Below are 15,876 nucleotides of genomic sequence, written 5' to 3'. Positions count from 1 at the left end.
CTGCAATGTTAAAACCCAAAAACTTATTCACTCTAGTGAATAAGGACTCTCTAGCCACCAGTGCAGCCACCAGCAACCACCAGGGGCCAACAGCACCATCACCAGAGCGACCGCAAGCATGGATAAAGATAAAAAGATAAATGAATAAAGATGTAACAGCCACGCAGGTCAGCCTGTTGTGGTAGCCCAGGGCCAGCCCCAGCTGCAAGAATAACCCATCTCCAGGGCGAGTTTCCTCCCTGCATCGCTGTCGGAGGTCGCTTTGTGCCTCAAGCAGAACCGTTTTGCGCTGCGCCGCGAAGCTTCAACGCGAGGCTCTGCTAAAAATTGAAACTGAAGGTCAAGTTGATAATGCATCAGAAAGCAAACAGCTTGAGTGCGAGCTGCTAACGACAGCAATGAGCATTATTGCCTGATGGAAATAAAACCCGACTCTGAAGGCTCGGGCTCGGCATGAGAAATGAAGCAGAGGCGCTGTGGGGAGGAGAGCGGGAGTGCTCACCCTGAGCTGGGTGAGTGAGGAACCCCTGGGCAGAGCCAACACGGGGGGCTGGGGTTGTGCCTGGCCATTCCCCCAGCATAAACACCCCCACGGGGAATCTCCAGCACTTGACCAACAGCCAGCCAGAGGCTGGCACAGGCCAGATCCTCACTCAGCTGGCAGCTCTGTCCGTCCCTCTGACGGGCTGCAGGCCCCTGCAAGCAGTACAAATCACAGGGTCCTTTAGGCAGCTGGAGAAATGCAACTGAGAGCCAGGAATATCCCACAGACCCTTCACCCCTTCCCAATGGATCTGTTCTTGTGTAAAGGTGTTTGGTGCCAGCAGAGCCCTTTGCACAGGGGAAGACAGAGGTGAAGTGGGCAGAGCCCAGCTCTTCTCCAGCCTGGCATTGCCACCACAGATGGCACAGCTGAGGGGGGGGGTTAAACACATAAAATAAAGGGGGAAAAAAGAAAAAACATATTTTTGGTTCAGCCTCATGGCTGTGGCTCTACTTCCATGGGCAAAGCAGTGTGGCTGACACCCCACACTTGCTCCCAAGGGAGATGATCCAGGGAGCAGCCCAGAGCCCACTCGGGGCCCCACAGACAGCTCCCACAAATCTCCACGTTCCTGCAGCGTGTCAGGGCTGCAGCATCACCGCTGGCACCACATGGGCTGCCCTCACACTGCAGGCACCGTGGAAATCTGCTTTTTGATAACTAAATTATCACTAATGCACATAATCGCCAGGTTATGTGGATACCCAAATTACAGGACTGCCACAGCCCCGGATTAACATGTGGCTGCTCTGGCTCTGCTCTGGCTCTGTATGCACTCCTTTACTCTGCAATTACGCTGTCAGATCGTTAACATCTGGTTAGAGGAGCTCGTGGCAACCACAGGTATCTCAAAGGAGAAGAGCTCACGCCGCAGCAGGACCACCAGTCAACCAGCACTCCTTACTGGTGCTTAGTGGAGGAGGAGCGTGGGTTTGAATCGTGCCTGTGCAGCCCCTCGAGTGTCCTACAGATCCCCCGGGGGGGCTGCACCCATGGATGGGGCAGCAGAGCATCCCCCAGCCCCTCCCCAAACCTGCCAGGCACTGTCACACACACCCAGCACAGCCCCTTTTCCACACATCCCCTGCAGCCACCGCTCCGGAGCATCCCCACGCGCTGCTCCTCGAGAAGCCACAGCCCCGTGAAAAATATTCCACTTTTCAAGTGAAAATCCTGAAGAGCGGCTCCCAAGTTGGATCCCCAGATGGGTTCCTCTGCATACTAAAAGCACAGCCGGCTCCGGTGCCAGGGAGCACGTGAGAGACGGAATTAACGCTGCTCCTATTTATAGGGCTTTGATTAGGAGCTCGTCACCTCCAAGTTTTTATTCCCTTTATCCATTTATAAGGCCATAACGCAGTTTGACTGGCTCCAGATAGGCCGGTGTCCCACCGACTTTGCCAGAACCTAATGTGCCATTCAGACACACTTAAGCCTGTAATAAGCAGCAGCCTGTGCCCTGCAGGGGTTTAACTGCCTCAGAAAACACCCTTTAGCTCCCGTCCCACCCCGTGCTGGGGGGCTGAGGTGATGCCAGAGCCAGGAGGGACCCCAGTGCTCTGCCAGCCCCCCAGTGTTGTCCCGGGAAAGCTCTGGGTTTGTGGTAGCAGCACCCACAGCAGCCATTCCCAGGGCTCCTCACCCTCCCTGGGGTTGGTGTTCAGGTCCCCACAAGCTCCTGCGCTGCTCCCAAGGCTGCTAATCCCCCCTAAGCATCCCAGAGCTCCCGTCAGCAAAACGCTTTCTGCCTCCAGACAAATCCTCCCAAAGAGTTTTGCTGAGCACGGACTTTCTGCCTGTCCAAAGCCCATAGACAAATTAAAGCACCTGCCCTGGGGGATAATTCCACTAAAATTGGGTGCAGCTCGTGCTGGTGCCAACTTGATTTTCTGTTAAAACCTGGGAGTATTTGTAAAAGGCTTGTCTTCTGGAAGGCGCCCAGCGCCGTGGCTCAGGCACAGAGGGAGGGGTGAGACCAGCTTGGCAGAGCTGGGGAACAGGGAATGGGATCTCGAGATGCTTCCCAAAAGCAGCCTACCCTGCAGAGTGGAGGCAGCCCAGGATTGCTGGTCCCAAGCCTTGCTGGAAAACCTGGATCCTTCTTTGGGCAGCCCCAAAACCCACACTGCTCCAGGACCATCCCCCAAACCACAGCATCCATCCCAGCTCAGCCCAAGGAGCCCAACCAGACACATCCCTCCATCCCATCCTTTTCTCCTCCTGTCTCCGCTGCTCCCATCCTGGGGGAGATCCACTCACCATCCTCCCTGGACTTCTGGATGAAGGCCTCCACCCCGCTTTCACCGTAGCTGCCCTCGGAGGCCAAGGTGGAGACGTAATTCCACTTGAGGGCTTTGACAATGTCCACCATGGCCTGGGCCTGGTAGGTGTCCGAGGGGACGACGCGGGAGAAGAAGTCGTAGCGGCTGTTGTCGCTCAGGTCCGGCGCCGTGGAGGCGTAGCTGATCTGGGGGATCTGCGGTGGAGGAGGGAAGGGCACAGAATCAGGGGAAGGAGGTGATGATCTCCACCCCACAGCCATGCCCGTGGTCCCAAAGCCTTGCTCTGGAGTAGAGGGAGGTGGGAGCGGAGGATGAGCACGGCGTAGGTGGGGCATGTGCCACCATCAGGTGCTCCAGGGGACATCGGGGCTTGGGGACCACCTGCAGCTCAGGAACAGCCAGCAGGACCCCAGAAGGGTTTCTGGAGAATCCAATGTGGGAGAGCCAAAGGGAAAAAACATAATTCTGCCCTGGCCAGCACTGCCAGGGTCTCCCTTTGGCTTCTTCCCCAGGAAAGACAGATCCAACTCATCCTGGCCCCCCCAGCCCTAAATAAGCTCCTTAAATTATCCAGAGCCACTGCACCTCTCCCAGCACGCTGGAATGATTTAGCACCACGGGATCAGGCGATGTTTAACACTTACACAGCACTTTCCATTTCCAAAACGCACCACACATCCTCATCTATCTTAAAGATGGAAAAGGCTTATTAAATTATCAAGCCCAGGTTCTCCCCACCAGCTGTGGGCATCTGAGTTGGTGTAATAAGCCCCAGCCACCTCGCTGGGAGCCCAGCCCAGGGATGAGGTGTGCACCAGGGCTGGGTGTCCCAACCCTCCTGGCCCCACTCCATTCCCTTCCAGTCCAGCATCTCCCAGTTCCTCCTTTGTTTCTCTGTGATTTCCCCTCTCCCACTCCTGCCTCTCTCTATTAAATGCGATTCTGGTGTTATAAACCCACGACTCCACCTGAATGCTAAAAGGCCCCTGGAAAGGAGCAGCCACCCTTCTACCTGCCTGCGAAACAGGAGATGAAAAAAGGGAGAGATGGAGCAGGAGTGGGAGAGGGAGAGGAAGGAATCTTTATCAAGGCACAAATAGGATTACTCCCCGTGACAATCTGCTTTGTGCTCCGTTCCGAGGGGCTCTGATCTGCTCGTTGGGGATCTCTGACTGGAGCCGGTGCATGAGACTCCATTAAAATTCTGCTCAGCAGGTGAGGCCCTCGCCTGGCAATCGCTCATCCCGGGGGGAGCAGGGGGGCTGCTCCCAGCACAACCCCTCCCCTCCCCTTCCCTGCCCAGCCTGCAGGATGGACACGGGCTCGGGATGGAGGCAGTGCCCACAGCGTGCCCACGAGGGCACGGGCAGCAGCAGTGCCCACGTCAAAGGTGATTTGGGGGCAGGGATGCATCCCTGCCCTTCCAGAGGATCCGTTCCCAATTATTTTCCTCTTTCCGAGTGTTTTGGTTTCACCTCTTCCGCAGGGAACTGGAGATGGAGATGTCTCCGTTATTCCCCACGCCACTGCCATCCCACCCAAGCTCCAACAGCCTGGATTAACCCCTGGCCTGCCCACCCTGCTCCAGTCTCAGCTGGAAAACAAAGCCCAGAAAATACCTGTTGATCCACAGGCTATGGACTGGAAGTTGTATTTTAATAAACAAAAGGAAAGGGCTTTTTTCTCTCGCTCCTCTGCCTTGGATGAAAGTGAAAATAAAATACCAGTTCCCAAATGACCATTTCATAGATTTCTTCTGCCTTTTCCCCCCTCTGCCTTTTTGATAGCCCAACTCCTGGCACCAGCTATTTTCTCAGATAAAAGACAAAAGTCCTTTTAGGTACATAAAAGCAAAATGCAGGCAGCAAATTCAAGGTTCTTAGAAAGAAGGATGCAGTGGGAAGAGGGAGCTGGAAACATCTCTCAACTGCAAATTTGCTGCACTGGTGGTCCCTTGTCCGGCTCATCTCCAGCCTGGGACAAACACTGTGTTGAGGAAATTAGTAGGGCCAGCTCTCCTGCAACCCAAGAATTCCTTGTTCCATCAAGAGCAGGAAGTGATCCCAGGGCAGGGGATCTTCCTTCTCTTGTTTTGAATCAAAAATCATCACCCAGAAGCACCCTGAGCCTGGAGAAACATCCCTTGGGATGGTGGGAGCTAGGGCAGGAGGTGACATCCTGCTCCCCCAGGGTCAACAGACTGGCATGACTGACCTCAAATGCACTGGGAAAGCTGCATTTGGTACCCTCCATCATCAGTGTGGCTCAGGAGCTGCTGTGATATTTTCTCCACCAGCAGGAGACAGAATCCCCCCAGGTTGGGAAGAATTAGGCAAAGGTGGCGGTTTCAGCATATCCCAGTCCAGGCTTAAACCATTGATGCCAACATCAGCCTGAGCAGGCAGGAAGAACCAAAAACCAACCAAAAGCCAACAAAAAGCCAACCAAAACCACTGCAGAGCCAGAGCAGAGCACACTGGTCAGGAGCACCCCACAAGCAGAGGCTCCTGCACCAACCCCCCCATGCCAGATACAGGGTCAGGAGCAGCTAATTCCCTCCCCATAATTATTAATTTCATGCATATCTTATGCAAAGCCCTGGTTTGCCGACAAGATGGAATTGATTTAATTAGAATTTCCATCATCGAGCCATTTGGATGGCAGCTTTTAATTAGGGAGAGCGTAAAGCACCGCAGGGGCTGGGCAGGGAGGGGCTGAGTGGGGCTGCTCAGAACTCAGTGCCAGGATGGAACGAGCTGCAGCCCCATCCTGCTGCCCTTTCCCTGGGCACGGGGTCAGGCCCAGGATGCAGCCCTTGGCGTCTCCCTGGAGAGGGAAAAGGCAGAACTAAAACTCCAGGAAGCACAGCAGGCGCAGGAGGATGCTGTCCCTGATCCCTGCCACCACCTGTCCCACTCCTCCTCAAGAAGCCATGCCCAGGGACCCCTCAGGGCTGGGGGCAGCCCAGGGGAGCCAGGCAGCTGCAATTTGTTTCAATAAGCCCAGTGAAGAGCAAGGAAATGAAGTGGCAGCAGCAGGTGATTAATCAGAGCATCCCCCGGCCGCTGGGTGAAGGTTATTTACCCGCTCCGTGGGGAAAGCACGTCCTGAATCACTTCACCCTGCTGCCCCCAGAGCCTCGGGGCACCCTGACACCAGCCAGGGGGCTCAGCACTGCCAGGAGGGGCTCAGAGCCAGGGGCTGACCCAGCTCTGCCCCAGGCAGCGCAGCCTCGTGGGTCTGCAGGTGCCCAGTGCCCGGCTGCAGCGCGGGCAGCGCCGTCCTCAGGTGAATTATTCATGTTGTACAACAGCCCTGCGCTGCAGAGAGCGCCTGCACTCGCTGCCACGGAGAGGAAACAACGGCCTCAAAGCGCCTGGCACGTGTCAAAGCCATCCTCCGGCTGCTCACCCCACGCTGAGCGCTTGGGCTCCACCTTGCCACAGCTCTTTCTGGATGGGGACGAAAAACGCACCTGAGATCCCTTTTAGGGGATCCCATTTGCAGGAGCATGGCCTGGTTTCCTTGACACCATCACCGCTGTGGTGGTTCAGGAGCCAGTGGGTAGAGCTGGGGCTGGAGAGGCAGCAGCAAGGGGTGGGAAGGAGCTGGAAGGTACCAGAGCGCTGTGGCAGTGACGCCAGGGAGATGCTATCACACGGAGCCCAGAGCACGGATCTGGGGAAAGGATTTTCTGCAGGCAGGGCGACGAGGAGTGACGAAACCAGCTTGGACAGAGGATGCCGCATCTGCAAGTTGTTCCACTGATGTACAGCTTTAATTAGGAGGCGGCAGCTAACGAAGGACCCGTTATTTATTTATGTAGTGCAGGAGTGACAAAAGCCCTGGCAGGGAGGAGCAAGGCCAGCCGAGCAGGGAGAGCTGGGGGCTGATGGAGCAGGGAGAGGTGCACAGGAGGGAGTGTGGGATGGGACAAGGAGACCACAGCAGGGAGAGCATAATTTTGAGACAGGAACAGCCACCTGCAGTGTGCTCATGGCCACAGGAGAGAAGGGAGAAAACTGGGGGGGCTGCTGTGCTGGACTTGAGTGGACTCCTCACACTGGTGGACTCTGATTCACTCTGTGCCACTCGCTGGATATCCTGGAGCCCTTTCAGATTTGCTGGAGCCCTCCCAGATGTGCTGGAGCCTTCCCCAAGAACCACTTGAGCACTCCAAAAACCAGAGCACTCAGGGGGCACTTGAACACCCCACAGGGAGAGTCCCCCTGTGCCACCTCCCAGCACTTTCTGCCAATGTCCCCCTGCTGGGGAGCACCGAGGGGGACAGGAGGGACACAGCAACATGGGGCCAAGAGGGAGCAGAGCTCCAGCAAGTGCCATGCCTCAGGGAATGGGCAGAGGCAGCTGCCTGTGCCCGAGGCAGCCAGTGCTTGCTGAACCTCGGAGCAGAGTCACCCACGCTTAAAGGTCAGGCGGTGTGAAATGGAAGTCGCCTTATTCTCATTTTAAGCATGTCCCTGCCATAAAAGCAGTGTTTGAATAACAAAGAGCAGCAGCAGCACTCGGGTCATGGCGGGGGGAAGAGCCTCCAGAACCCCCAGACCCCCAGCCTGCTGCAGGAATGGCTGTGCCCAGACATGACCCCAGTCCCAGGGGAATGGTGTCCCTGTGCTGGGACCACTGACAAAAGCATCAACCCCCCCACTGGGATTCCCTGCTGTCTAGGAAAGGCTGAGATTTTCCTCATTCTCCTCTCCCAAGGGGTTTTTTAGTCTCCATCCTCTACCTGCTCATCCCCCTATTTGCATTTATTTTCTGTCCCCTTGGGCTGGGATCAGCTCTGGATTAAAGTTCCCGGGGCTCAGGATGCACCAGCAGCAGCAGTGCCTGGCTGCTCAGCTGGAGCAGGGCTGCACTGAGCTCAGAGACATCCTTCTGAACAGGTCACAGCTCTGTGCCCAAGGACCAAAACTGGAGGAGAAGGGTGAGGGGAAAAAATAAAAGAACCTAGAAAGACTTCAGTTGCCCCCGACTATTCTGACTGTCACTCTCCTGCCTCCTTCCCCACTGCCAGCCTCCCTCCTCCTCTCCAGAACAAGTATTCAATCTTTTTTGTCTTGGCAAATAGCTTTTAAGTTCCTCCCACTCCCTCTAATTTATATTATTTTAATTATTGAATAGCCCTCTCACTCGTTGCCTGGAACATTAACACGTTTTTTAAAAAAAAGGGACCCAGAAAAATCAAACTCCATCAGCGATCTGGTTCTTCCGTCTTCACTAACAGCTTCCAGCCCTCCCAGGAGGGGACCCAGCTCTCAGCACGCTGGGCTGGCAGAGGAAGAGGAAGGGAAAGACAGAGGGGAAAAGAGAACCAATCCTGCAGAACACAGGGGTTTCAGGGTGCTGGGAGAAGGCCAAGATGGGATGGGGCCCCCATTGCCACTGGAGGTGCAGAATATTTACATTTCTCCCTCATTTCTGCAGGGGAACCCTTGTTCACACACTCTGCAGCCCAGGGACTTGGTTGTGGATAAATAAATGTACAGCAAGGGGGAAAGGAATTATCAACTCCTCAGCATTCCTGCAGCTGGCACACAGCAGTAGGAAGAGCCCTACTTATCCCACTACAGCCTGAGCACCTCTGGGGCTGGTGGCACAGGACAAATGTCCCCAGCCTGGCTGGTGTCCCCTTGGACTGCAGCAGAGAAGCCCCAGCTGTCCCGTGCCATCAGCCATCGCTGCCTCCAGCCCTCTGGCTCAGGTGGGATTTACATTTTGGGGTATAACCCACACCCCTGAAGGAACATCCCCCAGAACCAGCACCAAACCCACCCTCAGCCCACCTCCCATCCAACCCCCGCCACGGGGCGGGAGCACCAGCGCCACAAAGCCGGGGGAGATGAGACAAAAATCCTCCTGCTCCAAGTGTCGTCACCGGAGAAGGATGGAGGAAGGGATCCCCGGGGACCTGGGGGAGGCAGGAGAAGCATTTTAACAGCACCGGCTCTGCCTCCCCCCAGCTGTGGAAGAAGAGGCACACGTGGAGAAAAGCTGCCAAAGCACCCGCGGGGGTTTTGCCGAGAGCTTCCCTTCACCTGGCCAGGCCCTACCTTGAAGAGCCGCAGGATGTTGGCCACCATGATGGACACGGAGCTGCCCGAGGCGCCGATGACGCCGACCACCCGCTCCGGCTTGGTGATGATGGGGGGCCCCCCGCTGACACAGCGCACCTCGGTGCTGTCCTTCTCGATGAGGGCCTGCACGAAGGTCAGCGACTGCTCCAGGGCGTGCGTGTCCCGCGAGCACGTGTCCAGGATGCGGGCGCCCAGCGTGATGTTGGGCAGCAGGTCGGGGTCGTTGTTGATGCGGTCCAGGGCGAAGAGCATGGCCTCCAGGCGATGGATGCCCTTCTCCTTCTTCAGCTCCCCGCAGGCTTTGCCCTCGGCGCCCCGGCCGTGCACGGGGAAGAGCCCCCCGAGCGTGATGTCCCCGTCGATGCGGATGGAGTTCATGTGCGGGTAGCCCTGGCCTTTGGGCTTGGCAGCACCCCCGGGCGCCCACCCCCAGCTCCAGGCACTCAGGAGGAGGCAGAAGGACAAACGCTCCATGCAAAAGTGACCCCCGCTCATCGCCAAGGCCGTGCTGGGGCAGAGCTCGGGCCGGGAACGCGGCGCTCAGGGGGCCGGGCTGGGCTGGGCGGGCGGCATGGCTCCGGAGGGATCCGGCTCCGTCAGCGGCTCCCCACGGTGCTGCCGGCCCCAGGAGAGCAGCGGGAGGTCGGGATGCAGGAGGGTGCTGGGGTCTGCATGGCTACGCCAGAGAGGAGAGACAGCAGCAGAGCCACGAGTCCATGCAAAGCTTTGGGTCCTTCCTCCGGAGACCTTGGAGGGATGGGGAAAACAGGAGAGATAAATTTAGGCAGGAGCAGGAAGAGGACATTGGCTGTTCTGGGCTTTCATCAGGGAGATAGTGGAAATAAGCACTGGGGATTATTGCAAAAATAGATTTGGGATTCACTGGGTCTTTGATTCACACCAGGGGTTTTAGCTCAGCCCAAATTGCATCTGGGCAGAGGGGCTGATCAGGGCCTCGGGGACACTGCCCCACAGAGCAGCACAGGTCAGTGACCAGCTCAGAGGGGGCCTTGAGACCCTGTCCCAACCCATCCCTTCCTAAGGGAACTGAGAGGGTGGGACAAGTCCCAAGACAGCACTCAGAGTGCGGCAAACCCCCCACACACCCCCAGCCCTAATCCCTGCCTATTCTAAAACACCCCTACTTTTTCCCAACAGGTTTTTCAGTCACTTCCACAAGCCCGCTTGTCTTGAGCCCCACAAACTGAGGTCTGCATCCTCAGCTGGAGCCAGGCACTGCCAAAACCCAGCGTTCCGGATCCGAGTCACAACTGCGCTCCTGCCGCTCTCCCTTCAGGCCACTGATTCCTGAACCAGCAGCTGCTTCCGTTATCGACGGCTTCCAGCAGCAGATATCGACAGCACCTGAGCTGCCCCCGCCCCAGCAGCACAGCCGCTGCCTCAGTTTCCCCCCGAGGCAGGCTCGCTCTCATGCCCATCCCTGCCGCCGCCTCCCAGCAGCCGCTGATGGATGCTGAGGGCAGCGCATGATTAATGCAAGCACCAAAAGCAGCGAGGAGCCAAGCAGGCAAATGCATTCCCCAGGCAGGACGAACAGCAACAGTGAGACCAAGGAAACAGCTTAAATTAATCTCAGCTCAAACCCAGAGCTGGCACCCAAGCCCACGGCTGCTGGACAGAGTCTCACCAGCCCCAAGGGTGCTCCCGCTCCGCAGCCATCCCAGCCAGGAGGACCCTGGCTTCAACTCACCTCCATAAATTATGCACCTCCGCCGCAGCAGCCGCTTGAAGGCCCATCTCCAAAGCGATTCTGACAGCCGGGGCTTTTAAGGAACCAGAATTACCCGGTGCCCAGCTCTGTGCTTCCAAAGGCAGGAGGTTGGGAATGCCGCAGCAAAGCCCCCGCCCCAGCCTGCCAGGAGAGCCCCTGGGAGCGCAGCCCTGCTCGGATGGGGATCAGGGACAAGGATCAGACCTCTGCATGGTCCTGTCCCCTCTGCAAGGACCACCCCATGCATCAGCAGTGGGCATGGAGCAGGGGAATGTGGCTCCTGCACAGCCTGGGAGCGGGTCAGGCTCTGCCCATGCTGGGGAGGAGGAGGATGGGGAGACGAAGGGATGCTCAGACACCACAGCTGCCTTCAGAGCCCCGCAGCAGCCGAAAGCAGGTCACCTCTCCCACCCTCATCCCTGGAGCTGCAACACTTCTGCCCATCAAAGGTGGGATGCTCACACCATGGACCCGCTCCCAGGAAAACCCTCAGAGCCCACGGCAGCTCCCGCAGAGCTGGCAGTGCCCCCAGAGCCCACTGCCTTTCCCTTTCTTCTTTCAAGCTTTTTCCCTCTCTGTTCTCTCCCCTTTGTGGCTCCTTTGATCATATAATCTGAACGAACTGAAGGTAAAAATATCACGGCAGGCAAGAAGAAAGCACAAATAATGGGGAGAGGAGGAGGGAGATGGTTCGGATCCCTCACGGGGGAGATGGAGCCGAAATTACCTGATGAACCCCTGATGCAAAGGGCCCAGGAAGGGGTGACAGATGAGCACCCCTGTCCCCTCCACCCGCCCCCAGCAGCTCCTCAGCCACACACAAGTCACTGCTTCCACACAGCCCAGACCTTGGTTCCACCATGCCTCAGCCTCCCCAAAGCAGCTGCTCCACCAGGGGCACATCTGGAGGGAGGTGCACATCTGGAAGAAGACACCTGCCTACCGCAGGTGCTCACGGAGCAGGGAACATCCTTACCCACACACTCCTGGCAGCAAGGGGCCACAGCCACCCTCCTGTTCCACCTGCACTGCTCCACAGGGGCACCACGAGGGTGGCAATAACAGGGTGGGATCATCACTCAGCATGGTGCTTACCCCAGCCCCGAAGGAAGGAGAAATTCTGTTTTCTCCTACTTCCACCAGCACAGCATCGGTGAGCCCTCCCATCGCCCTCATCCCAGCTATGCCGCAGCCCGATCTGGATCTGGAAGGTGGCACAAGCACCAACCAAACCGAGATCTCCAGAGCCCGGGCGTGGCTCATCCCCTGCCCGAGCCAGGGTGGGCTGAGCAGCGCCAGGGCAGAGGGAGCCGGAGCTGCTGCCCCAGGACAGGCAGAGCCCTGCAGGTCCCGGCACCCCGGACATGGGGCCGGGCAGCACGGTGGCATCCTGCCCCCCTCTAGTGGTGGCCACCGGGCCACCGGCATCGCCAGCCACGGAGGGCTCTGGAAGGAACAGGAGAGGGCTCAGCTGGGCAGGCGAGCCCCTCTTGGGGCGACCTGGTCTAGTGAAAAGTGTCCGTGCCCATTTCAAGGGCTGGAACTGGATGAGCGTTAAGGTCCCTTCCAACCCGAACCATTCTGTGATTCCATTAAATCAAACTCTGATTAAAAACTCCCCCACATCACAGAGATCTCCTGCTGCAAAACCCTCTCCAGTGCCCGGAGGAGCAACCAGCCACCCCAGGCATCACCTCTGTGGTTCCTTCCCGCAGCTCCTCCTGCACGTCCCCGCAAGCACTGCCCAGGCTGGACTGTGGTGGACACACTCCGGACAGACCCCACTCCCCAGAGCTCTGCCTGCAGCAGGATCTATCACCTCCCAGTTCAAAGCCAGAGCATTTTCTGGGGCTCGTTAAACCCAGCAGAAGCTGAGCTGGTTACAGCCCAGGAGATGCAGCAATAATCAGCCAAGAGCACACAGCACTCACCTGCACCCATCCTCAGCTGCCAAAGAGCCCAGTTCCACCAGCACCAGAGACTCCAGCCCAGCCCTGGCACTGGGAGGGCTGTGCCAGCTTAAGCCACACTGGTTCCTACCAGCTCCACAGCATCTTTTTGAAAATCAAGGCTATTTCTTTCCCCACCTGCTCTTCCTCCAGCAAGCAGGGCCAGCCAGCAGGCAGCACAATATCCCAATTAGTGTACACTCACTCTTCCCGCTTGCAAGCAGCTACAGGGTACTTTGCTTGGCTCCTGGTCTTTTTAATTGCAAAAGCTCCATGAAATAGAGCAGAATTGAGACGTGGACAGAGGGAGGGGATGCCAGGTTAAGTTCTCTCCCCGACAGGAAAAACCTTAAGTATTCAGGTCCAGTACCCCGGCATTCACTCAGAGAAGCAAGGCCACAGCTCAGCAAGCAGCAGTGAGCAGAGACCCTGGATTGTGCCATCCAAACCCCCCCAGTGAGCTCCAAAACAGCCCCTGCCCAGCAACCCCTCGATAGATGCATGAACCGATAGCACAACGCTCGCACCAGCCCGAGCCCATCACCAAGGTGCCAACTCGTCCTCTCTGCAACCAGGTCCTGCCAGCACCTGGCTCAGAGCCCCACGGTGGGGAAAAGCTGGGTATGACCACCCACCTCAGTGCCCCGGAGCATCTCCTGAAGGATGCTGAAGTCCAACCAAAAGTGCTCCCGTAGGGCGCAGATGAGATCCAGGGAATATTTATCACACCATATTTATATACGTCCTTAACTGCAGCAAGCTCTCTCCTTCCGCCTCCCTCCCGCTGCCAAGCAGGTCAGGGCTAATCCCTCACTTTGAAGGATGGGATGGCACAGCAGGGGGGGAAGGCGAGCAGGATCCAGCCCCGGAGCAAGCGGAGAGAGAACAGCAGCTCACCTTGCGGGCAGGCGGCGCGAGGTGTCCGCGGGCAGCCGGCGCAGAGCTCCAGCGGCAGCGGCTGGGAGGGAGGGAAGGAGGGAGGGAAGGAACTGCCGCTGGTCCCCGCTCCTGCCACGTGCAGCAGAATCCCGCAATTAATTTTTTATCGCCATCTGCAATTTGGGACGGTGCTGGCTCTGAGCGAGAGCACGGCCTGACTGCCGGTGCCCGGCAGTGCCCGCGGCAGCGCGCGGTGTCCCCGCTCCCCATCACACCCACGCCCCGACACTGCGGTCTGGCAGTGCCAGCCCCTGCCCACACCCCTTCAGCGGTGACTCCAGAGACCCCCATCCTGATCCGGGCTCAGTGTGGGGCCATCCAGGGAACTGCAGGGAGGAAAACCCTCCGTGAAACAGAGCAGCGCCCGGGAGGAAGAGCCGGTGCCCGCAGCGGGCGCGAAGCCGGGGAGGGCGGCGGGTTCACGTATGTTATAATTAGGACCTGCCACTTCTTCAAGCCGTTGCCTTTCTGGGAAGAGCTGGAAGGGGGTGGCTGAGCTGACAAATCCATCCTCCTCCTGCCTGATGCCAAAGTTGAAGCACGTGATGCTCTTTTTCGGGGAGCCGTTAGGCTCCTCCGCAGGGCCATGCTGGCCTCTAGGATGTAGGGCCAGGCCGTGGCTCCACTCGAGCTTGGATTCCCATGGGAAAATCCCCTTGATGCTGCTCCAACACCCTGGGGTGCAGCTCAGCACCCTTAAGCCAGTGCCTGATGCCGTCCTCAGAAGGGCTTTGCCTGTAGCCCCCCAGCCTGGGGCAGCTGGAGCCACCTCTGCCCATGGGGACCCTCTGCCACCACAGAGAGGGACCACCCCCACAAGGAGCACTGCTCCTCCAGCCCAGCCAGACTGGCCACAATCAGGAGGGATCTCTGCACATCCCATCGGACCGAGCCCCCCGGCGCAGAGGTGGCAGGTCACAGGGAAAAGGGTCTTGTCCCAGCTCTCCCCCTCCACAGCCTTGCCCGGCACACCTCCAGAGCATCCCCCGCTGCCTGGTGCAGATAAACGCTGCTTACAGGGCACAAACGCGGGGAAGGAAACGAGCTTTTTCTTTTGGCAATTCTCGTGGTGTTTTCCCGAGCTCCTCGCTGCATTCAACAGATCAGCTCTGCTCCTTCTCTTCATCCTTCCATCCCTCCGCCCCTCCCCGAGTCCTGCCCGGGGCACACGGCCACTGCCGGTGGGCTCCTGCGGTGACCGCCAGCCCTGCCTCGTGCCACCCTCGTCGAGCCCCGAGCCACAGGTCACCTGCAGCGCGATGGCGATGGCAAAGGTGGTGACTCACCCGCAGCTTCTCCGTCGCAGCCGCCGCCGAAGGCAGCGGGCATCCCCCAGCGCCGGAGCAGCCCACGGAAAATCACCCGGCTGGCAGAGCACGGCAAACTCATCACACCGAGGGGAGGAGGAGGTGGAGGAGGAGGAGGGCTGGCGGGGCTGCACCCGGGCAGGCAGTGGGAGAGTTCTCCGGTTTTTTCTCACGGTTGCCAACTTCCCAGCGGCTCCCGACGCCTCAGATCCGCTCGCCCGGAGAGCGCCAAGGAGCGGGAGAACGCTCGGGAGAGAAAACCGACCCCGTGCCGGAGCGAGGCTCTGCCCGGCCCAGAGGAAGGATCGTACTCCCCACAGCCCCTCCGAGCTGGCAGGGAAAGCGCCTTCAGCCGCTCTCCTGTCCCCCCTGCCCTGCCCTGCGGCGGCTCTGCGGGCGCTGCCCGCTGCGGCGAGGCGAGGGCAGCCCCCGCCGGCGGCTCGGCCACGGTCACGGCCACCCACCCCTGCCCGCTGCCTCCTGCCCCGGCACCTGCCAGCCCCCTCCGTCCGGACGAGCCCCCCAGCTGCCCTCCCGGAGCCCTCGCCGGGCAGTGGGCACCTCTGGGGACAGAGGTGGCAGGCTGGGGACCGGGGCAAGGGATGCCCTCCGTGCCCCTCGCGGGGGGAGGGAGCAGCGGAACGAGGAGGGGGCAGCGCTCCGCAGTCCCCAGCAATGAATAATGCGATGAGTGGGAGAGGGGGGAGCGCTGGGGGTTCCGGGCTGCAGCCCCCGCTGTCGCAGCCCCCCCAACCCAAAACCAGAAGGAAAGGCGGAAAATTCGCCGGAGCGTTGTGGAGGGGGGGAGCGGCGAGGCTGCAGGGAGGGGGAGCGGGGGCACTCCACCCCCGGGGGAAGGTGCGGGGACACCGGGCGTCCCGGGGATGCTCCCCCCGCGCCGCCCGCACTTACCCGCGGGCAGTGCCAAGTTGGCGGCGCCGCCGGCCCCGTCTCCGCCCGGTGCCCGGTGCCGCGATCCGCCCCCGGCCCGGGGGCGCGGGCAGCCCGGGGGGGGCCCTGCGGCG

At 59.1% G+C, this 15,876-nt stretch overlaps 1 protein-coding gene across 2 annotated transcripts in view; it reads right to left on the bottom strand.

Annotated features, from left to right (window-relative positions):
- GRM4 (glutamate metabotropic receptor 4) overlaps positions 1-15,876 on the bottom strand; it is a 34,540-nt gene extending 18,664 nt beyond the window's left edge. The window contains exons 1-3 of one of the 2 annotated variants that reach the window (XM_041467849.1): positions 15,764-15,876; positions 8,901-9,671; positions 2,804-3,020 (exon numbers count right to left, since the gene is read on the bottom strand). In XM_041467849.1, coding sequence (XP_041323783.1) covers positions 2,804-3,020; positions 8,901-9,419 — 736 coding nt within the window. In that variant the 5' untranslated portion in view covers positions 9,420-9,671; positions 15,764-15,876. Of the gene's footprint in view, positions 1-2,803; positions 3,021-8,900; positions 9,672-13,502; positions 13,600-15,763 lie in introns of those variants that run through there. The other variant, XM_041467840.1, reaches the window with a different exon arrangement.

This window comes from Pyrgilauda ruficollis, unplaced genomic scaffold, assembly GCF_017590135.1.
Source record: "Pyrgilauda ruficollis isolate IOZ18807 unplaced genomic scaffold, ASM1759013v1 scaffold100, whole genome shotgun sequence".
Classification (NCBI taxonomy): Eukaryota; Metazoa; Chordata; class Aves; order Passeriformes; family Passeridae; genus Pyrgilauda; species Pyrgilauda ruficollis.
This window is presented reverse-complemented; position numbering and strand designations above follow the sequence as displayed.